The sequence below is a fragment of the Pseudorca crassidens genome, chromosome 5 (genome assembly GCF_039906515.1).
Source record: "Pseudorca crassidens isolate mPseCra1 chromosome 5, mPseCra1.hap1, whole genome shotgun sequence".
In the NCBI taxonomy this organism is placed as follows: domain Eukaryota; kingdom Metazoa; phylum Chordata; class Mammalia; order Artiodactyla; family Delphinidae; genus Pseudorca; species Pseudorca crassidens.
This window is the reverse complement of record NC_090300.1, coordinates 64,382,450-64,407,870: the sequence shown is the minus strand read 5'-3', so window position 1 is coordinate 64,407,870 and position 25,421 is coordinate 64,382,450. Positions and strand designations below refer to the sequence as shown.

The 25,421-nt window shown below is 46.5% G+C and overlaps 1 protein-coding gene across 7 annotated transcripts in view; it reads right to left on the bottom strand.

The window, feature by feature from the left end:
• SOX2 (SRY-box transcription factor 2) overlaps positions 1-25,421 on the bottom strand; it is a 592,096-nt gene that overhangs the window by 8,249 nt on the left and 558,426 nt on the right. For 4 of the 7 annotated variants that reach the window (XR_010943592.1, XR_010943590.1, XR_010943591.1 and 1 more), the window contains exons 2-3: positions 19,542-19,649; positions 228-314 (exon numbers count right to left, since the gene is read on the bottom strand). Coding sequence is in view for 2 of the 7 variants with exons in the window: in XM_067738154.1 (XP_067594255.1) it covers positions 21,506-22,480 (975 nt within the window). In the remaining 5 variants the exon portion in view is untranslated. Of the gene's footprint in view, positions 1-227; positions 315-19,541; positions 19,650-21,376; positions 23,835-25,421 lie in introns of those variants that run through there. The other 3 variants (XM_067738154.1, XM_067738155.1, XR_010943593.1) reach the window with 2 other exon arrangements.

The following is a 25,421-nucleotide window of genomic DNA, read 5'->3' as shown; positions in this document are numbered from 1 at the left end:
CCCAGGTTGCGCCCCGCCCCCGCCCGGCACCACACCGCCCCCGAACCAGGGACCGCGCGCAGTGCAGGCCCGCTGGGCTCCCACCCGCCTGCTCCAGCCCTGGCTCTCTTTCTTCCCGTGACTCATACAGACTGCAGGAGGAGCTTCTCTCTTCCCTCTCCTCCAATTAACCCGCTGGGTGCGCGTGTCTACGGTCTCAAGCGCCCTTGATTTAAAGTCAACGTTACCCGAGTTTTCTTTTGTTTGAAATCCTGGGCCCGCAAGACTTTGGCGTGTGTCGGACGTCTAGTTACTTCTGCAAGCCTGTCTGTATCCTGCGACAGAGAAAATCATTAGGAATTAAGGCTCAAGAGAAATAATGATGATATTTTCACCTGTGGATGCATTGGAAGAATGTGTGCATATTACATCATTTTAGAATTTAAGATAAATCTGAAAAAGATCTTTCAGAGTGTTTGCATGTCAGTGCCTCTATCAACAACTCCCCCCGTCCCCGGCCCCCCCCCCCCACCGGATTCACAGAGTGCCCTTTGATTTGTTTTTTACGTTTTGGATTCACTATGTGTTTTAAATTTAGGAGCAACTTGAAACACATACACTGATCTAAATATGAATTCTCTATGTAAGATATGATTTCTTGCGTGGTTTGTTTACAAACCAGTCACCTGATCATATGGCTTCAGATTCAATTATCAGTCACAGACCTCCTCGGAGGTTGATTTAGCTATAAAAGTTTGAGTTCACAGTTAAATTCACTCTTCCACTTTCTCCAACTTGAATTTTGATTTCTGCATTTAAATACAACACAGCATTTGAATTAAGGGTCTCCTTGTTACACTGGAAGCTTTTTTCATTTCCCTGAACTCTATAAATGAACTGCATTGTCACATAATCAATAGGAAAAACTCAGCTGTCACAGATCCTAAGCAGCCCCTCGCCACAGAAATAACACGATCTGGCATTTCTGAGTTTGAAAAATGTGCTGTTTGGATGACACGAGACCAGAACTACCCAGACGGCTTAAATGTCAGTTGTCTCTGTGATCGGCTAAGGATGGACCTGCTGAGATACTTCAGATAGGCTTCTCTCCTTGTTGGAGACCAGGTGCTCCTTTTTTCTTCTATAATCAAGTAGTATAAGAGTATTGGGATCTGGGATTCAAAGCTATTTCTAACCTCATCTAAGTCTGTCTGTTCTCATAGAGCTTACGACAATTTCAAATGAGGCATTTCCCTCCCTGAACCAATGAGCAATTCAGATTTGGATTTTGGAGTTGAAATCTGAAACTAAATGTTCAACAACTTCAACACCCATCCTTTGAAGTCCTACATCATTACCATCAATGTGATCAGGATTTCTGCAGTATATAAATCCTTCAGCTCCAAAGTAACTGAATGGCATCTGATCATAAGTAGCAGGAACCCATAATCTCCAGCAAGCTCCTTCTCTGCCTCAATGTCCCTGTCTCTAGTTGCATTTTGGCCTTCTCTCTACAGTCTGCCACGTACATGCTGCCATATCGTGTGAGAGCATGAAGAAGATGTCATCCTTCCTTATCTGTATTTTCTCCCCTTTCATCTTCGATGTAGTACTTTTAACTCACTGACTTCTTTGACCACTGGCATTAAAAAAAAAAAAAGTAGTACTGGGTGGACCTACTGTGGAATCTACCCCACCTGATAGATTATGTGATTAAAAGGTTAATTTATCTCACAAGAACCTTGCCAAGAAGCCTCATGACCTTGGCATACTGTGAATCCTTTACGCACCAAAAGTGAAAGGTAATCTCATTCATAGATTTGCTCTGCCAGTGAACTGACGTATTAAATAGTACAGTTACCCTTAGCCTACTTGGACCCACCTATACAAAGAAAAGTGCTACAGGGGATCAGACAGTAGCAAGCTAGGTGAGACAAATTCTGTTTATAATTTCAAAGCATGAAGGCGTAAAACTTGTCCTTTCTAAAACTAAAGCTATTGGAGCCTGCATTTCCCACATCTACCACGGCTAAGATCTTTGGGATGAACTAAGAAATGCCACCTCTAATTAGTTCATTTGTCATCAGAGAACCACTGCATCCAGCCAGGTATTTTACTCCTATTCAACTCTAGAAGAAAATGGGACAACGTGGGCTATTATAAAAAGCTCAGCATTCAGTGCCAACATTTCAAATTGGCCTCATTTTACAAGTTCTCAGAAACCCCCAAGTCATTCAGACTTTGTCTTGGCAACCTTGCACTAGCCCCAAACGGGACTGTTAACACAGTAGAGTTTATCCATTATCATAGTTCACAGGCTTCTCCATAGCTGCAAGTTGACATTTGGAACCTGTGTCATGCAGAAGGGGTGAAAACCCATCCAGGAACCAAGTCACTTATTTCCAAAGTAACTGTCCTGGGTGGGTGGGGCCAGGGTTGGAGCAGGGGACGGGGAGGGGAAGAACTAGGCACACAATGACCAGGCTGGGATTGACTGAGCTCTGATGTCCATTAAGGACATCCAGATAACTGATGAAAAGAGTTCTTTTCTTGGATGCTTTTTCAGTGTGTGAATTTACCTTGTTTACAATGATCAGAAATGACTGATCCTATCCCAGCCCTATACACTGGAGAGTATTATTATTATTACTTAGAAATGTGGTGCACTAAACCATCTTGTCCTCGATTCTTAAGACATAAACCACATGAAGTCGATACCACAAACTTGAGGATTTGCCTGAATTCTTAATCACACAGTGCAGAGATTTGATACTCTGGGTACAAGACACGTACTAGACAACCCCAGTGTATACATGGCTCTAAACTGTTAAGTTGTTCATTTCTCTCTATGCTTTCATACACCCGCCCCCCAACTCCATTCCCCCTCAACACACACAGAAAATATTTCTTTCCCTTACTGTCTGCAATCTAAACTTAAGAGCACACAAACCATGAGCTGGAAGAACTGTTTGTTCGCAGTGCTATTTATGTAATACTTCTCTTTTTTCTACCCAGGCATCCACCCCAAGGGACTGAGCAATGCATGGTGCTACTCAACTAGGTCTGAGAGAAAAGCGGGGTATAGCAAGAGCATCTTCACCACTGCAGTGTTCTAGCTGCACCTGTTTTTTCACCCAGTTCCCCAAACTCACTCTCAGCTTAATTTTATGAACATACTATCTGGGTCTCCATTTATCTGTTAAAATGGTCCAGGGTGTTTGCCAGGAGTATTGTGCCACCATTGCTGGCACATTTGTCTCTTCTGTCTAATGTCTGTCATTACACAAAGCGTTCTAAAAAGCTAATTTCCAACTCTGAAAATATACTCTTACTACAGAAGTCATTACATTAGCATAACAAGCCCAAAGTTCCAAGGTGGTAATTTGGTTATAGATCTCAAATCCTTCCTGTTCAATCATATTGATGTTGAGGTATGATGTGGCCCTGCTGCCACTAGGATCTGAGTCAGTGAATCCCCTGCTGGAGGGAAGTTCTTCTGGCATGAACTGTTTGTCCCTGGGAATTCAAAGTGAGGTAAATGTTTCAAGTTTCACCTGCCGAAATTGGGACATTTCTTAAAGATGCCGCCATCTCTTTTTTTCTTTCTCTTTCTGTACACTTCTTTCCTTGACCACCAAGAAAATATGTCTTAAATGATATTCTTCCACAGGTGTCTCATTGGACATGGACAGATATCAGTACTCATCTCACAGGCAACACGAGCACTTTTTGGTCCTTTTTTTGGGGGGTGGGGTTTGGGAAATCCAACCTCAGTCTGCCCTGCCAACTGTGGCAGTGCAGATTAGCTGAGACTCTGCTGAGGCCCGGATGGTGATGGTGGTAGCAAGGGTCAGTAAGGTTGAGATGTATTCAGATGTTAATTTACACCTGAAAAGACTGAATGCAGTTACCCACACGGGGGGTGACTGGAGTTTCTCAGGAACACTGGCCTTGAGTGATTCCTTGGGAAACATGAAAGTTGAAATGGAGGGGGAAAGTCGTCTGAAAGTTATGGGAGCAGGAAGAAGGGCGGGGAGTAGGGACAGCCTTGATGAATCAAAGGAAATTTATTTAGCCACCAGTTATAAATCTATGTTCAACTTTTCCTTTTTAGCATAGTTTTAAGGTACAACGGACAGGTGGTAACTTCCTCTTTACTAAATATTTGGCGATTGTCTATCAAATCCAGAAATACTGAGTGGAAGTAAGGATGAGGGATTAGCCTCATTTTATCTGCCATCGGGATGGGTGTCCTTGTTTTGCTCTATGTTTAACAACTGCTACCTACCTTGCTTAGTGGAATTCCAAAGTACCTCATGAGTAACTAAGAAAGAAAAACCTTCTACATTCCAATACTGCCTTTAACCTCAAACATGGTAAAGGGTTCATTCAGACCCCAGGACCACACCGAGGCATTAATTAGGCTGATGAAATCCATCGAAATGTATGAATTCAGCATAATCAAGTTTCTACCGCAGACTATCGTTAAGGAATACGTGAGCAGCTGGGAGAATAGAAAGTACTGTTAGAGTTAAGTCATGCATGTAATTGAGTATATTTAACATAACCATTTTAATGATCAGTGATTAAAAGTGCATCTTACTTAAATGGTATATCCTCTGCAGTTTGTTCATATCAACTTGATAATATTCTCAAAAGGAAAAAATAGGGATACACATTTCTAAATAAGATCTTTTTTGAGTTTGGGGAGAAAAAGCAGGAAAGTGAACTGGGGGAAAAAAAGCGGCTTTTGCATGCAAACAGCCACACTGGTGTGATATAAATTAACCACTGTTTTAGGTACCTTCTGTGCTCAGATCAAAGTATTAGGAATATATTACAGGTGATTTTTTTCATCCCTCAAGAAGAATGTATTTTATTAAAGACGCTTTCTCTGTCAGATAAGATTTTTTTTAAGAGACAGGGACAGGGGTCTGCTCAAATCCTGATGATTCTAAGAGCTTCTCCTAGGAACCTGGGAAGTTCACCTTTCCAATTCCACTTCCAGCCTGTGGGGTTGGCTGACCTTAGTGGAACTCACCTCTGTGAAGATAGCATGGGGAAGGAGAGAGAGTACATCACAAGGAGAGAGATGCGCCTGGATGTGGCTGTCTAGGGCCACAAACAGTAAAAGCCCTCAAAGGGAAATGAGCTGTTCAAATCAGCTAGCGGCCTGAGCCTAGACTCCACACACGCAGAGGCAGACTGCTCTGCTCTATTCACTCAGACCTGGCCAGATACATGACGTCATTGTGGAGCCACTCACAAGCCAGCCCAACTCTTTTTGTTGTAGTTTCTCAGCTTTTGTGCTCAAAACACGCAAATCACTGATTACCTAGGAAAGGAGGGGCAGATCTAGATCTATAGCTAGAGGTATGTACATCCCACAACATGTACACATCTATGCAGGCACTATAAAAGTAAGGGTTTAAGAGAAGGGATGCAGTTGGCCTAGCTCTCAAAAGTTGCCTCACGGGGCTTTTTTTTCTCCCTTCACCCCTGTCTCCACACCCATAAAGATATGTCTATTCTCCCACTCAAAACAGGGTTAGAAGAGTGGTACGTCTTGGATGTCCGGCAGTTGCACCACGACTTTTTACAAACCTAAATCGGGAGAAAGGAAGGCACAGGCATGTAAAACGATGTCGGGTCATATGATCTGCCTGCTGCAAACAAAACAAAAATATTTTAAGGAGAAATTTATTTGAAGCCTTCCTTTCACCCAGTAGCGTGTCTTCCTTGGCTTGGAGGGACAGCTTTTGAGAAATCAGGTCTCTCAAGGGGCTCTCCTGCACCCAATGTATAGTCTATAAATATAGTGGAAGAGTCATGCCAGGGGTAGTCAGTGCAAGAGAATCTGGAGTCTTGAAAGCATCTTTTTCTTCTGGCTATGGTGGCACTTAAATGATAATGCGAGCAATGGAGCTAGGAGATTTATATCTTTTGGAAAGTAGGGCAAGCCAGATGGTAATAGCGTCATTAACACACAAACTTGGGATGTGCAAGTGAAGCTTGAAATTGGGAAAGAGATCAGGAGAACAAAGGGGGCTGCTGTTGAAAGGCTACCCCTCTTCTGCCGGCCAAAGCTAAGAGCCTCGTGGTACTGGGGTCTGCTCCTGCCCAGAGCTGGATAATAAACGACAGCTTTCCCCCTCCCCTGTTGTGACTTAGAAAGCACCGAGGAAACTTTTGCAATAGGCAAATGTGGCACTTATTTATGTGTAACCCTTTGTAGTCTGAAGTGGCAGGAATGGGCCTTTAATTCAACTGCACTCCCACCCTCCACCCCCTACCCTAGTTGGATAAGCTCTTGCAATTGTTGACATGTATTTTATGAAATCAAAGTGCCGCTTGTTGCACATTTCAGACAAAAGTTCATTTTCCTCCTCTTATGTAAACACTCTAAGTAAATATTAAAGGTTGAATAGCACTACCTTTTTCATTTTGGTGATGGGGGTTGGTGCGAAGGTGTTGGCGAGGGTTAAACTAGAGAGTTTTACTTTGGAAAGTCTTAATGTTTAAGTTAAACTCCCACTTGCCCAAACAGATACAATTCAGAGAGAATACAGAAGGAGAGTTAAGACAAGATTAACAATGGCATTAATAATAATAATGCAGGTTTATAATAAACATCCATACAAACATCTATAAACAGGCAGGGCAGTTTGGAACTAAAGAAGACAAAATTAATGACTTCGTTTTCATATATATATGTATATGTACGTCTGTATACGTAAGACAGCAAAGGTAACGGTCATTAAGTACTGAATAGCTTGAGTGATGCTTGTTAGCGACTCAAAGTTGACAATGTCTAAACCAAAATCGAAAGTTTTTCTTTTTTTATTCTTAAAAAAAAAAAAAATACTGGCGCTCTTTAAAAGCCCGAAGGACTGACCCTCAAGGCATTATTCAGAGTAAAACTGAGACTGGCCGTTCGTCACAGGCAATTGTAAAGGGTTTCAAAGGGCCGATCAAACGATCGCCAGAGTAATCTACATTCAAGTCCGGATGGTGGTGTTACGGCACACACCTGCGGGGTGTTTGCTGTCCGTGCCCCTTGCCGAGCTACAAATCATCATTAAAGCGAGCTGCTTAAGCTTCTTCCCAGCTTCTAGACAAGTTACTTGGGACAGTTCACTTTGATATTGCTACAGCTCGCAATTGACAACCACGCTATTTTGGAGCTCAAGCCGGAGCCCACACCCTAGTTCGCGCGCGGCAAAGTAAGGAGGGTGGTGTGATGGGGGTCAGGGGGGAGTGAGTCCATTGTTAAAGTCTGTTTCTCCAATTTTCTGAGCACACTCACCACGAAAATGTATAGGAAACCAGGTTAGAAGCACCTGAAACCCGCCTTGAGTTTTCTACTGAGTGTCTTCCAAAACTTCACTGTCTTTGCCACGACTTTTAACCCACTCAGAGTACAGACAAACTTCACAACCTCAGTTTCTCTCCTTCCCTCTCTTATATACCCACACTCGGGCCAGCACACTCCCTCGAGTGCAAGATAGCATTACTTTTCTCGATCAGGATCGGGGATCTACTTTGAAACTTTCACTTTTGATTCATTCGTTTGGGATTATATCCCCCGCTTCTATGCGACCCTGCCCTTACTGCCCTCACCTTGAGAGAGAGAAAAAAAATCTGGAGCTGGGTAAAAAGGAAGGGACGTGGGGTCGGACAGTTGGAACACGGGAAAAGGCAGGAAGGTCAGTTTCTGTCTGCTACCTGCCTAGGTGTCTGCGAGCCCTCGGCAATCCGTGTGCGCCCCATTTGGGGTGGGGGGAACAATCGGCGGCCGGTGAGGCCAAGATCAAGCAACACTCGGAGCGAATGTATCAATAGACCAATTTTCTGCTCCCACCGCGAGCTTTTTCATTTCAGTCCAGAGTGGAGGCGTCTGCGCTGCGCAAGACTCAACAACACGGTAGCGTCGGGAAAAAGAGGGCGCTAGATGCCGGAGGCGCAAATATGGAAATTAACTCATTAGGAAGGGGTGTGGTTACTGCGAAGCCCCCTCCTCTATCCCTTCCTTTCTCCCTTGCTGCCACCGTCCCAGCTTGCTAAATATGAGATTACAAACAAACAAATAAAGCAGAAGCTGATTACGCAGCCCCAGATCAAACACGCTCCAGATAATTCGCTTCACTCAGCGCTGCGGCCGGACCTGCGGCGCAGCGCGGGCCCCTAACCCCTGCCCGTGGCTTCCGCGCCCGCTCCACGCCAGCCAGGCTTCCGCGGCGCTGAAAGCCAGGGCCCGCGGCGGCGTTTCGAAGGCACAGCACGTGGCCCTGGCGCCCGGTTTGGTATAAGTTTTAAAAGAACAGACAAATGCTTCCACCAATATGGTAACCCTCCGAGGGCTTCTGCTGATTCCAGAGGTCCTAGCCTAAGGCTGCTTGGAGGGGAGGGTGGTGGTGTTCTCTTTGGGGGAAAAAAAAAAAAGACCCCAAACTAGAAAGTAGCGTCCCAGAATGCTTGGCCGGGGGGATTTTCCTGTGGCTTGGCACCCCGAGCGGGGAGGGGGGAGTGGGCGTTGAGAAAGGCTGGGGCCAGGCTTGGGTCGATTTGAGCGTTAAAGACCCGGGTTGAGATATTATTAACCAGAGACCAGGTACCCAAGAGTGAGGGCGAGGGGGTTGGAAAACCTAGGCTGCCTAATTCTGTGTCGAAATAAAATGTTTGGATGGGGGGGGGGGGTCGGGGAGGGGGGGATAAGAAAGAAACAAAGCGCAAAACCTCTCACATACCCCTCCCCAGCCGCCCTGCCCTCCCGTCCTTAAAGCGGGCCTCTGTGGAGGGCTGCTTTTATGGTTTTTCTTCCTGCGTGGCCCGCCTCCCCGGCCCTGCTCCTTGCCCGGCGCTCCCCCAGCTGCGGGCCCCTTGGAGGAAGGCCGCCCAGTCCCCTCGTCTCCCGCTGCCTGCAGGCCACCGAGCCTCAAAGCGCGCATTGTCCAGCGGGGGCGGGGAGGCCAGCGGGCCCCTAGAGAAGAATAACACTGCGCCCAAGTCCTGTTAGGGAAAGTTTCCTAATGCACTCCTTGTGGTAAAATACACTTTTAACAGGGCGGGGGATGGGGGTGGGGGGATGGGGGGATAACTTGAAAATACATGGCCTTCTCTCAATTTCCCAACTCTTCTCCTTGTCACTTTTTCGGTTCTCAGAAAGGGGGAGAGTGGACCGGAAAGAAATTGGAAGGGGGCCAAAAATGTGAACATGACTCTAGAACCGTCGATGTGATGGTTTTAAAATGCGGGTGGGAAGAGAAGGGGGGGTATCTCCACCCAGGTCTGGGCCGAGGACAGCTGCACAGTCGGTGCGCGGGGGATGAGGGGAGAGGGGCCCCGAGGGCGCGTGTGCAGGCGAAGCATTTCGCACCTCCTGTTTATCTTAGAAGCGAGGCGGGCGGGCGCGGGGCTGGGGCCTGGGGGGGGGCGAATTGTTCTGCCTCCCGACAGGCAGTAGAAGTTGAATAAAATGGAGAGGCGGGCACACGCAAAAACAAAACCTGCTGTAGACTCGGAGTCTCTCTCCTAGTTCCGAATTCCAAATGGTGAGGGTTCCCCATTTGCAAAGAACTCCGAAGTCTTAAGACCCCAGAGACAGCCGTCCTCCTGCTACGGCAAGAGCCGCGACGGAGAGCCATTAGAATTGAAGCTTTGGGGGCAAATGTGACTAATCTTTCTTTCGGGCAGCGGGGACCCATTCCTTCCAAGCGTTGCCATCTGCATTTGAGGGGTCTCTGGGTTTCGTCCGCTCTTGCAAGCAATTAGCAAAATAATGGCTCGTGCCCCTGGCAAAACTCTGCCTGAAAAAGTATATTCCAAGACACTGCGTTGGTGAATCCGTTTTTTGAAATCAAATCAAAACAAAATAAGACTTTTAAAGAGCCCCAGGCCGGTGCTCTCAGTGTCCAACAACCAAAGTGACCGAAGGGGCGCATTAGTGGCTGTGGCTCTTCAGGAGTTGCGCTAATTTGGTATGTGGACTCAATGTCCTGATGCTAAATCGGCAATATAAAGGGCTGAAGAGCAAGCCCGATAAAAGCTCTAATTGCTACTGGAAGATTTAGGTGGTTGCTAGGATCTGAGGACCACCACCACAAAAAAAAACCTCCAATAGAGTGTTTGGGCTGTATGCATTGGGGGTTGGGGGTAGAGTTTCTACGGCGAATAGTGCCCACATCTGCTGGAACTTCCATATCTAAGCTGTTCATTTACGGGAGCCAACTTATGAAATCTCCACAATTAGATCTTCATTGTTCTTCCTCCACAACACTGTCTAGAAAGAAAAGGTCTTCTCGGTCGGGGCCAATCCAACGAAGCGTTTGACGTTATTAAATAATAAAGCGATTGTGATTTACATTGTTGTTCAGGAAAAAAGGCCAATTATCCACTGTTATGTTACCATAAAGATCATATTAACTCGAATTAGTAATCAAACAATATGCGAGCGTTTAAAAAAGTACAGCCGAACTGGGTGACAGCTACCGCGACGTCTTCACTTTCACCAGCGAACCCACCCGCGCCGGCAGCCGGAGCAAGAGAGGCAGTCGCCGCAGACCAGAAAGGAGGGAGAGAGCAGCAAAGTGGTGATTAACGGTCTCCAGTGTTAATTATTCTCAATTAATCCCAAACAGTGCAAACCTTCCCTGGTTCTCTGGAAGTTCCCTGGTTTGGGATGCTCTGAGAATTCCGCCTTTCTGGGAGGGGTTTGTAAGAAATGCGGAAGAGGCAATCTCAGTGAGCGAAGGGTAGGGGTGTAGGTGTGCGTATGGATGTTGAGTGCGGTGTGTGCGCGGGAGGTTTGCTGCCTTTCCCAGAGCCTGGAGCGCACCCCGAGGCGGGGGCCTGGGGAGGGCATGGCCCGCAGCATCCTTACACGCCTAGTGAATCTTGCGTCCTCTCTACTCAAATCACTCTCTCTCTCTCGCCCTCTGTTATTAGGTTTATAACTCTTTGCCCACTTAAATTTGTGCAGCCAACCAAGGAAATCTAAATAGGTTTGAGTCGCCCCTTGGGTGCAGAATGGAGGCTCTAATAAGAAAGATTAATTGTGGGTGTGTACCTGCCGGAAGACGCGGCAGCTATCAAACAGTGGAGGGCAGCGTGTCGAGGGGAGGGAGACGCCTCTCGTCCGAGGCCCAGAATTTAGTAGGCGCCGTAGGCATACTCATCGCAGCCTACGGGCAACTGGTTGTAGTCACAAGCAAAGGGCGCCACAGAGATGGTAAGACCCGTCTCTTCCTGTGTTATGTGAGGTTTTAAAGAACTTGGCCCCTATTCACCCTGCACACCAAATCCTCCGGCCCTGCGCTCTGCCCCGCCGGACTCCCGACTCCTTGCCTCCACGCCCGAGGCGGGAGTTGGGTAGAGCTGTGGCTTCTGCCCTGGGAGGTCTGCCTATTCCCTCCCCCCACCCACTGCACAACAATGTTCAGGCGAATGATAAAGGTTTTGCTCCGAGGGCTCGAAAGTTGATATTTTTGTTGCCGCGGTGAAAAATGTATATGGTTACATGGTTTTTAATAAGCGAACAGGGAGCAATTTTCCTCGGCGCGATGCTTCAGCAAGTCCGAGAACAGAGGGAAATCAGCCAGTGGCAGGGCCGTGGGGATCTCTCCCCGCGCGGCGGCGGCGGTGGGGGAACCTTCCTTGCCCGTAAGGTCCTTTCCTCCTTCTTTCCTCCCACTTTCTACTAAACGCTCGGATGCCAGATTAAGAAGTGTCAGAAGGGGGTGGGGCGGAGAAGAGTAGGAACCAGGTGGGGAATGGGGGCAGGAAGGGATTGACAAGAATAGTTTCTCTAGTAGCGTTCCCTCCCTCAATAATTCCATTTAAAACTTGAGGCCCCGAGGCCCGAGTTTAAACAGATGTACAGTAAAATCTCCCCAAGGTCCGGCCCTTCAGTGGTGGGGCAGCCAAAGAGTGGTCGCATCTTTGCCGAGAGTTTTCGAACAGTTGCTGCCTTTCCTACCCCCGCCCCTTCTCTATCTCCCAGTAAAACCAATTCAAAAGGGGACAGACTCCACTCCACAAGATTAATGTTCGTTCATTTGCAGGATTAATCCTCTCACGAAGCACAATAAAATACTAGGGTTCTTTTAAATTTAAATAAATACACGAAATCCGTGCCTTCCCTCCTTTCCTGTTTAGTCTCTCTCCAGACATCAGAAAACAGTGCCTTGGAACCTAGTAAATCTCAGAAGAACTTTTAACTCAGAGTTTTCAGATCATCTGGGGGCTGTTGTGGGCATTGATATTGGGAGAGAGTGGAGAGACCAGCTTAACTTTAAATATCTATGGCTATACATTTTGATTTGGAACTCGCGATTAAAAATCTATTTGTTCCTCCCAGGGCTCAGCAGATTTCAATGTCGGACATGGAGCCACAAAATGTTCATTAAAGGAACCTAACCAAGGCTACTGTATGGCCACTTTGTGAACTCAGAACTATGGATGGGGGAAAAGTATGAAAGTGTGAGTTGATGTCACGCTGGCTGTCAGTGTGTGGTCTATTGTGGAGAATGGTGCTTTTTGACTGAACAGAGGGAGCCCCCCTCCCCCCTTCCCCAGCTCTACTGCACCTGCACTGGATGAGGGAGTCCCTGCCATTCAGCCCATCGCAGATTGTTCAAACAGAAGACATCTCTGACAGCACTCAATTCATTACATTTCTTCCTGCTTTTCAAACCAACACACACACACAAAATGAGTATTGCCAGCCAGTGACAGCCAAAAAAATCTTAAAATACTTTATATGCAGCTAATTTGGAAGCTCACACAACTAACTATGAAATATTTTGTATCCTTAACTTGTAAGGCTTCTCAAAAAAAAAGATTACCTGATGTTTCCTATTGAAAACATACCTCCATAGTTTACATGGGCAGAGTAAGTTTTGCAGAAAGACACTGCAGCATGGTGCATGGAGAAGTTTTAATGGGAATGAAAGCAGAAACTTGCAAAAGAGAAAAGCCCCTGATTTATCTTATCAGAAGGGCAGCTCGAAATGCATTCATTATTTATGCTGGTGAACCAGCTTGCTAATAGAAGTGAGGTACCCAAGAGCCAGGGGCGGGCAGTGAGCAAAGCAAGAAAGAGTAGTACGGGAGGCATCAGGCTGAAGTGTGAGCTAAATATTTAAATCAATTTTCTAACAACGATGTCTTCCCCCCATATGCTCAGGTTTATTTTGCCATCTTAGACTCCAAGACGTTTTTGCACCATTTTACAAAGCCGATGAGAGAGTGTTTAGAAAGCTGATGAGAGCGTGTTAGCCTAGTTTAACGAAGTTGGAGTAAACAAACTCTCACAAGGAAAACTTAATTTTAAGATATTTTCCTTGAAGGTGGGAGTAAGGGGGAAACAAAGAAAGGGAAGAGGACTTTGAGCAGAAGGAAAACACAAGTTTGCCATTTAGTATTTCAGGCTGATTAAACTGTAATGTTATGCAATAACCCAGATTTGAGTTATGTGTGATAGTCAAATCGACCTGGATGTGAGTTGATACTAAACTGACTGCATGTGAAATATTGGCTAATTCTCAGTAAATCATTAGTCTGAACCAATATCAGAACATAAGGCCTAGTTCCCAGAACCCCTCCCATTGCAAGGGCAGTCAATGAATTAAATCGGTTCGTAAACAAAACTTGAGAAATGCAGAGGTGCTTTCACTCAACAAATAATTCTATCCATTTTACATGGAGTGCACGGACCAAATGTCTTTCTTATCTACAGTTTAAATCACTGTTCCAAGGCGTTCTCTCAGCAAGTCTTTCTTGATTCTCAAAAGATTATTAAAAGCTACACAAATTATTAGGAGTGGAGAAGGAATGAGAAAATGGAAATGGCATAGCAATGGCAAGCCTGAAGCAATTGTCCCAACCATGGCTCCATATTAGAACCGGAAAACTTTGGGGAGTCCAATTCTCCATCCACCACTGAAACTTATGCAGGGCTAAATAAAATAAAGATATGGTGTACTTGGTAAAGGCTTTTAGTGTAACTCGTTGATCGTCTCAAAACAAAACAAATGTAAACCCAAATCAACTCATTCAGACCTCACAACAAACTCTACTTAGCAAATCAAATAACTATATAGTTGTTTACCTATATATGTAAATATATAAATATGTATTTATGTTTATATAAATATATCGAGTGCCAAGGTGACACAGTGATGAGTGTTGTGTGCGTGACCATGTAAGTAGTGAAGCCTCTGGCTACTTGGTGTTTGGTTATGCTGAGGGGCGACAGCCTCTGTAGCCTCAAAAGCTGGAGCTGGGTTCTGGGGATGGAGACCAGTTCCCCTGGCCTCTCCCTGCAAGTGTTCGCATTGCCCTTTCTGGAACACTCAAACGAATCATTTCATCCCCGAGGCCCTGCAGACCCTGACGTCACGAGGTGGAGATGGGGGCGCAGTCCCGCTCTGGCCTGGCCGCCAGCGATAAGAACCCTCGGGAAGAATTCACCGCTCCTTTTAATACAGTAATTATTTTTCTGCCTTCTGTGGGGGGGGGGGGGGGGGCGGCTCCTGCCCGGAATGTCGGCATCCCTCCCTTCAGGAAGAAGCCCAGGGGTGGCAAGTTTGCAGGATAACTTCCTAGGCGAACCCTAAACCAGGAAGGGCACTGGAAAAGGAAGAAGGGTGGTCTGAACAAGGCTAATTTAACCGCTCAAGACCAGAAAGGAGAGGAAGAACCCGAATTTCTGTATTGATCTCTGGAGTCTAAAAGGAGAAGCTTTTGCCTTCCTAGCTCCTAATTCCAATGGACAGTAAGAAAAGTAATAGCTATCAATTACTCCTATTTAGCGTCAGTGGCTTTGTACTCATCTGCGAGGTAACTATATATTATCCCTATTTTATAAATGGGGAAGTGAAGGATCTGCATCCTCCCATCCCTACCTACTCTGATCCTAGAGGGGTGCAGCTTTCCGGGGAGCCCACGTAGCTCCTGTGGCTTCCCACAGCCATGCCAATGCGCAGCCTCTGGCATTGGGAAGGGCTAAGAGCGAGATAACTCATGCTGAGCCTCGGCACCAAACAGGGACAAATAACCCCTTTAAAATAAGGGTCTGAGATTAAAAGCAAGAGGAAGGCAGAACGTGAGTCAGTCAACCTCTGATGTGGGAAGCTTGGGGCCTAGAACCATCTTTGGCGTCACGAGGTCAACGTGGAGTGGGCTGGGGTACAGGAGATAGAGGACTCCGGAGGGGCGAGGGACTTTGCAAACTTGCCCGTCGCGGCACGGTCAAGGGCCGAGAAAGGAAATCGGGCCGTTTGGGCAGGGTTCGGGAGGAGAGAACTCGAGCCCTCCGCAGCACCTTCCCAGGGAGCCCCAAGGGGGCCGTGGCCAGGGCCGCGGTGACGTCAGGTCCCCCGCCGGGCGCTTGGCCGCCTCAGCTTCCATCTGCCCGCGCATCCGCTCCGGGCGCTGGGCGCGGCGCGCTCCCTAGGGCTAGCGGGTGGGAGGCCCGCGCGCTCACAGTCCTGCGCCGCGCCCCGCACCCAAGGCCAGGTAGGGAGGCAAAAGATAGCTCAAGGCGCCGAAATCTTTACTAATAGCGCACATTTCATTCTGTACATGCAGGTAGACGAGGGTAATGAAACGAGCGACTCCTTGGACCTTTTAAATCACCTGACACTTCTTTGCAAAGTAGAGCAAGCATCTCAAGTCCAAAATCCCAGAAGTAGCAAATATCTTTGCGTCCTGAAATGAGAGGACGTTCCATTTGCTTTTGAAGAGAAACTGAGTGCACCGCTCACTGAATCAGAAATATCACCATTGCACCAAAATGTAAAAATAAAATCCATCTAGACCCGCATACATAAAGAGAGCTCTCTGCCAATGAAAATCGTGGCCTTGTCTTAGTAACCCACCCACCCAAAGAGAATTCTTCTCTTAGTTAAAATAAGAAAGTCGAGTCCATTATTTCCTAAAGTCCAAGTAAGCCAAACATAAAGAAATTGAAAACAAAAATTGTAAAACCGGAGAGCATCGTCAGAAGAGAGAGAGGTTACAAAGTCTCCCTGGGTGATATCAGAGGTCATATTTCAAGGAAAGTTTTTAATAGAAAATAACTATGAAAGATACTAAACCAATTCTCTGGTTTGGGCAATTTCCTTATCTTTGGAAAGCTCTTTCCACAGTTGTTCACTCTAGAACTCCGGAAGCTGTTTCCCTTTGGACTTTAATCCATATTTTCATAGTAAAGGTCAGGAGTTTCTCCCTCTTCTCCGTCTTTAAGGGATCCACCTCATAGACGAGGTCCCTAAGGAAATCCATCCAGCCACCTTCCAACTTCGGTCAAAAAAGAAAGCAACGAAAAGAAAGAAATCAACCGCCACCCCCAATCTCACTTGTAGCTGTCCTGAAAGGCAGCCTTTGCTCTGAGAGCAAGGAGAGGCAGCATAAAAAACAGTGAGATGCAAATTATTTTAAGGCAATAATGGTGGGGTGTGGGGGGAGGAAGTGCTGGAGAATGTAAACTCAAGCCTCTGCTAAAGCTCAGGGCAGAAGAAATTCCTTCCACAAAACAAAATATAAGAAACTGTTTTGCAAAATTCTCCAAAAGCAAGAAATAAAATGGGGGGGAATATTAAAAATATTTTAATTACTTCAAATAAATAAATAACCAGTGCCAACTAGCAGGCGATCAAACCACAGTCAAACTTCAATCTCAGAGCAGTTAGCTATAAACTGTTAGCAGCTGAAAAGTAAACCTTGTGCACACAAAGGCACTGTTTAATTTTCTTCTTGTAAGGATTCTAAAAGAAGACCCCATCACTATACAGTTAAGCAGTATTTCTTGTGCCCCTGAGGCGCTGATCAGTTCTTTATAATGTGAGAAAAGTGGCAGCTCAAAACCCCGTCAATGGAGCTCCCACAACAAAAGTTCTGAAAAGCTGAATGAATTGGGTTTGTAATTACTGCATCCCGCCCCCCCTCACCCCTTGCAGCTTATCTCTTATTCATTCACCTTATATTATTGTTAAAGAATCTTACTCACAAAATCATTCCCTTCCCATTTTACCTGGGGTCACAGAGGAACTTATGACATGGCAGAAATGGAACACTCACCCCCCACTACACCTGGAAATGTTCAGACCAATAGGTAGGGAGGGGAGGAGGGATTATCTGGTACCCCAATTTACTTTGAGACTACTAGAACTCAGAGTACTCAACCTACGGAGTCTTCTATTTTAATACCCGAAATTTATTGGCAAACAGGAATGTGTACCCTTTCTAAACTCAGAGCCTGCCTGTTTCCGAAATCCTGTGACATCTCCACTTAGAAAAGGCAAAGGTTATAAATAAATCTCCTCCCCTCTCTCTCCACATTGTAAGGCCCTAAAAGACTATGCTAGACATGATGTAGAAATTAAGACAACTTATTACGCTCTTGTTTTTTTTCTTTTAAACCAAAAATGGTAAATAAAATAGAAAAAGAGACTATAATCCCCCTCCCCCGATACACACACACACACTCGCGCGCACACACACACACACACACCCAGTCCAGAAAAATGTTTTATGAAAAAGTCAGCTATAGAATGCCAGGGCTCTGTGTGTATTTCAATCCAAGGCATTGCTGATGGAGAAGATTCTCCTGAGATTTCCTACTGTAAGATTGTGTCGGTTCTAGAAATAAGTACAGCTATTACAACCAAATCTACTAGCAGACTAAATAATTAATTGAAGCGTTGCTCTTTGACCCTTGAAAAGTCCAGTAGGGACACGTTTATAGTAATAATACCTCCGAATGAGCCCTTGTCAAATATTCATTTAGTGGTTAATGTGAGCCATTTCCCCCTGGGACCGTCTGTAATACCGGCTTCCCAGCATTGGCAAGAAACCTTGCTAATCTACTACAGCTCAGCAATATTTTAACACTCTTTATTTAAAGTATGGGGGGGGGTGGGTGCAGGGAGAGAAAAAAATTGCAGAGGGAACAAACTATAATCTCATCCTTCTGCACATTTCTATTCTGTGTATAAGGTTAACAAAACATTAAATTCACCCCTTTGACTGCAAATTGAATGGTTTTAGTGAGCAGGATAATATCCCGAGGAAGAAACTGAACACTCAACAACTAACTTTAGCACTGGGAGATAATCATCTCTGGGCAAGCTTAAGGGTTTACCCCCTTCTTGGAAATCATGTTATAATTAAAATATCATATGTTCAATATTGATCTAGCCATGAAACTACACATCTTGGGGGAAACATTTAACCCAATCAAATGAGTGACGAAATATGTATCATTTTCCTCAAATGCAGTTTATCAAAAGAATTTATATCTGCAAACAAAATATTCTGGCTTTCATTTGGTTAGGAGATATGGAGGTCTAGGAGGGGGAATGAGAGTTCTCTCGTTTTATGCAGACAGTAACAGTCATTCAAAACTACTTCAACTTCCCACAATATTGCTCTCCTCCCTCTTGCAAAATATTTGAACCTGAGCATTTTCCCAAAAAGTTAAAAAAAATTTTTTTTTTTTAGTCTGATCCTGTGGGCTTTTTAAACTGGTAGGTTAGTGCAGTGCAATTACTCTAAACCCCAATACATATTTCTAATATATCTCTACTTTTCAAATATATACACACCATATAGTTGATTGGTTCGAATTCCAGGAATATTCTCCCCACCCCCCAGCAAGATCATTTGGATCTTTATTCAAAGTTTCTTTTATTCGTATGTGTGAGCAAGAACTGGCGAATGTGCTCATTACCACGTGAATAATCCGTATATGCATTACAATGGCTGGCCAGGCCGGGGGAAATTCTTTTAGAGTCTCTGCATTAATTAGGGGGGGAAATGCCTCACTTAGAATTGGGAACTGGCATAATAATTGTCCTTTCCCAGTACAATATTACCCTTAAAATGAGGATTAAAAAAAGGAATAAAGAAAAACCAACAAACACCTAAAATAAAGCAATCCATACGAAATAAAAATACATAAAATACGAGAATATCCTCAGCTGAGTCTAGAACTAACATTAACAACACCAAGAGAAAGAAATACTTCCTTGGAAAACGAGAAGATGCGAACCAACGGGATGAACTAACTTAGTGGCTGCAGCCGATACTTTACTCAAGGGTGAAAGGCGCAGCTGGATTCCAACTTCTCCAAAGTTGTAGCAAGTTCACACAACAAGCCCTTGAAATTGTAGGAAGGAAACCCACGCTCCTAATGCTGGACCCTAGGCTCCTGGTCCCCTTCGGTGGGGGAAGATAAGCGAGGTAAGTAGTGAGTAAAAGAAAAGTCCCGGAGTCGGTCTTTCAGATTCTCTGACTGCGCCAAAGTGCGCGGGTCGGTTGTGATGCAGAAACATCGCTAATTCAAAGACCACGGCGATTCCCCAACTTTTGCGCTCCCACTGAGGACAACTATAGTCTTTCTTTACCTTTCCTAGGGCAAAAGAAAACAACAAATCCAATCCTGTTTCTCCACCCCTTTCCCCCTCCCCCTACTTCTCTACTACTGTAGTAAAACATGGTCAACAGATCAAAAGCACAATCATCTCCAAATGTGATTAGACCGGACAAAGTAAAATATCTACCTCAGAGTTGATTGTTTTCTTCTTTAATATGGCTGTTGCCTGGCTTCTCTTTTGCTTGTTATCAGCTGCAGAGATTATCCGATTTGGGGCTACAGGCTTGGACCCGCGCTGCCAATTTAAGAAACAGAATTCGTGGAGAAAGAGAGAGGAAAAAAGAAAATAAATAATAATAATAATAAATAGCTGTGATAAGTCGGGGAGTTTTGCAAGATGCTCTTTGCTTTCCCTCGCCCCTAAACAGGAAAATGTAGAAAAGAAAGTTTTTGAAGTTAGGGAACAAAGAAAGCAAACCACTTGTTTCTTAGACAATAGCGGGGCCAGAGTAATCCAAACACCCACCCAGCAGATGAGTACTTTGCTTGTCTAGGTTGCAATTATTCCTATACAAGAAGCATCATTTCCCCCCATAACCACGTTTCCAAAGGGCCATTGTGCTGTGCAGAAATCGAAAACAAAACCAGCCAACCTGGTTCTGATTTGGCTCAATACCCCATCTGCTAAGCTACATGAAATTTTTCAGAATTGACTCCTTTCTGGCAACAAGTGGCATAAATCAGTTGAAGTCCCCATCATGCTTATTCATGTTGCTTAGAAAACGAGGGGGTGGATTTACAATATATGTCCCCAGTTTCTATTTTGGAAATGACATAAGCATTTCCATTTTTTCGAGAGTACTTATTCAATTAATCATCCAGCCATTTATTTGTTGCACTTAACATTAGCACATGCTACTGGACTAGAATACCAAGGTTTTAGGTACTTTGCTTTCCTGGCTGAGCACAGTATATCCCCCGAGGAGTTGGGCATAATCACAGTGTTATCCAAATAAATGAAAGACTCAAGCATAATTTCAGTGTCCATATTTCAAAAATTTATTTATCTCAAACTGTGCATAATGGAGTAAAAACTTAAGTTGAAAATGTACCTGTTATAAGGATGGTATTAGTTCAAATATATACATGGATTCTCGGCAGACTGATTCAATAATACAGAGCCGAATCTTTAAAATACAACTACGGAAAATAAAAGGGGGAAAACCTTAAAATATCACAGTAAATTTACAGAAATATTACAAACCATAAGAAAATATTTCAAACACAGTAATTTCATGTTTTTTTTTATCTGAACAAAATGGAAAGTTGGGAAACAAAAAAAGCTATTATAAATTACCAACGATGTCAACCTGCATGGCCATTTTTGCTTTTAACAGTAAGTTAAAAAAATTTAGTACAATCTAAAACTTTTGCCCCTTTAAAGACCACGGAGATGGTTTTGCCAGTACTTATTCTAATTTTTTTCCTTTTGTACAATTTTTAAACAATTAAAATGTCCAAATCTGATTAATTTTCTTCTTTCCACGTTTGCAACTGTCCTAAATTTCAGCTGAAGAATCAAAATTCAGCAAGAAGCCTCTCCTTGAAAAATATTGGCAAATTCTCAGCTTATAAACAATGGACATTTTGATTGCCATGTTTATCTCGATAAATACTGTACAAAAGTTGCTTGCAAATATTAAAACATTTTTTTTCGTCGCTTGGAGACTAGCTCTAAATATTATTGGTAAAGACTTTTGCAAACTTTCTGCAAAGCTCCTACCGTATCACTAGAACTTTTAAAAAGTTTTGCGTAGTTTTCTTTCCTCCAGATCTATACAAGGTCCATTCCCTCGCCCTCCCCACCCCCCCCACCCCAGGTTTTCTCTGTACAAAAATAGTCCCCCCAAAAGAAGTCCAGGATCTCTCATAAAAGTTTTCTTGCCGGCATTGCAGTTTTTGCGTGAGTGCGGATGAGACTGGCGTTCTCTTTTGCAGCTGTCATTTGCTGTGGGTGATGACTTTTTCTTTCTTTTTTTTTTTTTTTTGAGCGTACCGGGTTTTTCTCCTTGGTGTTTCTTGCTCTCCTTCCATTTCCCTCTTTTTCTTTGAAAATTTCTAACCCGCCCCCTCCAGTTCACTGTCCGGACCTCACATGTGCGAGAGGGGCAGTGTGCCGTTAATGGCCGTGCCGGGCACCGGGCCGCTCTGGTAGTGCTGCGACATGTGAAGTCTGCTGGGGGCGGCGGGCTCCGGCACCTCGGCGCCGGGGAGGTACATGCTGATCATGTCCCGGAGGTCCCCGGCCTGGCAGGGCGCCCTGGAGTGGGAAGAAGAGGTAACCACGGGGGGGCTGGAGCTGGCCTCGGACTTGACCACCGAGCCCATGGAGCCAAGAGCCATGCCAGGGGTGCCCTGCTGCGAATAGGACATGCTGTAGGTCGGCGAGCCGTTCATGTAGGTCTGCGAGCTGGTCATGGAGTTGTACTGCAGGGCGCTCACGTCGTAGCGGTGCATGGGCTGCATCTGAGCGGCGCCGTGCGCGTTGAGGCCCGGGTGCTGCGGGTAGCCCAGCTGGTCCTGCATCATGCTGTAGCTGCCGTTGCTCCAGCCGTTCATGTGCGCGTAGCTGTCCATGCGCTGGTTCACGCCCGCGCCGAGGCCGGCGCCCACCCCGACCCCGCTCGCCATGCTGTTGCCGCCAGGGGCGAGCAGCCCTCCCGGCAGCGTGTACTTATCCTTCTTCATGAGCGTCTTGGTTTTCCGCCGGGGCCGGTATTTATAATCCGGGTGTTCCTTCATGTGCAGCGCTCGCAGCCGCTTGGCCTCGTCGATGAACGGCCGCTTCTCCGTCTCCGACAAAAGTTTCCACTCGGCGCCCAGGCGCTTGCTGATCTCCGAGTTGTGCATCTTGGGGTTCTCTTGGGCCATCTTGCGCCGCTGCCCGCGGGACCACACCATGAAGGCGTTCATGGGCCGCTTGACGCGGTCCGGGCTGTTCTTCTGGTTGCCGCCCGCCGCCGCCGCGGTGGAGTTGCCGCCGCCGCCGCCGCCGCCGCCGCCGCCGCCCCCCGAAGTTTGCTGCGGGCCCGGCGGCTTCAGCTCCGTCTCCATCATGTTGTACATGCGGGCGCTGTGCGCGGGCCCGGCCCGCCGGCGGCCGCCGACCCTCGGCCCGGCCGGGACTTTGGGGGGCCCGCGGGCGGGGGGGAGAGGAGGAGGGGAGGCGGGCGGGGGTGTCGGGAGCTCAGGGCTCCGCGAGGAAAATCAGACGAAGAATAATTTGGGGGAAGAAAAGAGAGAGGCAAACTGGAATCAGGATCAAAAAAGCGCTTCCCTCCTCTTCTGGCCGATCCAGCCGCTGCCGATGATTGTTATTATTATTTTTTGGAAAGGCTTAAGCCTGGGGCTCAAACTTCTCTCCCTTTCTTTCTCTCTCCTCTTCTTTTTCTCAGTCCTAGTCTTAAAGAGGCAGCAAACTACTTTCCCCCTTTTGCAAACACTCTCTTCTCTGCCTTGACAACTCCTGATACTTTTTTGAACAAGTTAATAGACAACCATCCATGTGACGGGGGCTGTCAGGGAATAAATGGGTTTCCAGCGACCAATCAGCGCGCGGCGGCTCCTCCACTCGAGCCCAGCCTCGCCGCCGGGTTTTGCATGAAAGGGGGCGGGGCCTGCCGCGCCGCCGGCCTCGCGGGGGAGGCGGGGGGAGGCGCGGGGAGGAGGGAGGGGGAGGCGGCTCCCACAGCCAGCCTGCCAGCCACTGAGAAACCTTTGTATCCTCTCTCGCAGCAACAGGTCACACCACACGCCTTTTCGAAGGAAGTGGGTAAACAGCACTAAGACTACGATTTCTTCTTCTTTAAACTTAATCTTGATTTACTCTTTGGTGCGGGCTGCTGAAATGAGGAGGGGGCGCGAGAAGCTGAGGTGGGGTGGGGGAGGGCAGAGAGGGTGGCTCAGGGCGACTGTCCTTCTAGTATTTCAGGAAACCGGCCTTGCTGGAGTTGGCGTGTCATTGTTCTCCCGCTCCTCCGCACACAGCCCCCAAATCCAGCCGCTCTAGCTCTTCTCCCTAACCTGGCTCTTCCGCTCGCCCCTCTCCCTCCACGGGAGCAGACGCTCGCTAACCCCCTTCTCACACTGTCCCGACAAGAAGTTAGGAGACGGAAAGCTCTGTCCTCAGAGCCCTCCTTGCTTCCACGTAATTCGCTCGGTTTTAAAAATAAACTCTGCTCGGACTGTGCGGCCTCTAGAGCTGAGGCCGGGCCGGGCCTGGGTAAGCTGCCGAATCCACGCTCTTCCCTGCCCAGCTCAGCCCTCTGGGCCGGAAACCACGGCTTGGCTCTCACCCCAGCCACATCTCCCACCCATCGTTCTCCACTCAGTCGGGTGCAGAGGGGACGCTCGTCTTCTCTCCCATTTTCCTGAGCTTCCCCCAAGGAGGGATCTCAGTGGTGTGGGGTTCCAAAGGGGACTGGGGGAAGAAAAAGATCCACAGAAGGACGCTCAGAATGCTGTCTATGGGGGAGGGTAATCTCAGCTTCCTGGCATCCTAGGGCACTGCTTGGAGGTGGCTTTTGAGCCGCACTCACAAACTCCCTCCCACGCAGAGTTCCCAGGACTCAAGCAGAACCAGCCCTGGCATTTCCCCCACCTACTTCTACCGCGGTGGCCCATCGCCCCGACAGCCTGGGGCTGGGGCTAACCCCGGAGGGGGCTCCGGGCCTGGGAGGCGGGGGTGGTGCTCTCCAGGCACAGGTGCAGGCCAGGCCGGCAGGAGGAAGGCGACCAGGATTGGGGAAGGGGGGAGCCCGGCAAGGCCCGGGCTGGAGGAGGATGGGGTGGGGGGCGGGAGTAGGGGCTCAGGAATCCTGCCCTCCTAGGACCCAAGAGGGTAATTTTAGCCGCTCTCCCATTGTCCCGACGTAAAGATTTCAATAGGTAGGCGCTCAATGCGCAGAGCAATGGCAGCACGTCCGTTACAAATAGGTAGTTTTGTTTCTCTTGTTGTCGCTACACGGAGTCAAACAAAGCCCCGTCTAAGTTTCCTTCCACTCTCTTGTTGGGATCTTTGTGGCTAAAATGCACTTGACTACAAAGCGGGGGGGGGGGGGGGGGGGCGGGGAGAGGAGAGGAAAAAAAAAACCCCAAAACCTCGATGCCATTTCTTTTTTTATAAAGGGCTTAAACCATCAGGGTTACTTATTTTCTTTCTTCTGTAACACTCTCTCCGCCTCCCTCCTCCCCGATCTACCCTTACTCACCCTAATAAAATGTACTGAATAGTATCTGTCGGCCACGTTCCATTTATTATCTTTACAAAACTGTGCATTGTTTTGTTCCTTACTAACCTTCTTCCGATAACCTCCAACTTCTCCAATCCCTAACTTCTCAGGCTTTTCTGTTTTTGTCAAACTCAAGATAAGTATGCTCACTGGAAACCCAGAAAAGTTGTGAAAAAGTTGCAGACTTTTCTTAATAAATTATTATTTCCAATCAACCTCTCCTGCCCCTGCAGTTTCTCTTTTTTGCTCTTAAATTATGTTTTGTTTTAGTTACTGTGAATCCGGGAAGGATGAGACTAGCCTTCTGAAAACTCATAAATATATAGTACTCTTCAAAATAAAGCAGTGTCTTCAGTTTATTCGAGGTGTAATATTAAGCTAAACAAGGACCTGGAGATTAGGAAAGAGAAAGGGTTGAGAAGGTCTGGAGAAGAGAAGGCGGCCACCGGCTTTTCAGCGCGTCTGGTTTCAGGGATGTGGCTGGTGCGCCCCCTACTGGTGAATTCACTTTTCCCAAGACTCTTGCTTTCACCTTTAAAAGAAGGTGTTTGGAAATAATTAAAGAAAAATAAAATGAGGGGGATGGGAGTGAGAGCAAATTAATTACACGTAATCTAAACAAAAGAAAAGTTAATATATCGTATAAGCTATGGAACCAAATCACAAGAGTCAGATTTAATTTTCTTAACTTAGAAATGTACATATAACCTCGAGATAAGTGGGAGGTTAAACCGTGGGAGAAAATAGGTACAAATTATGAGATTCAACATATGAAC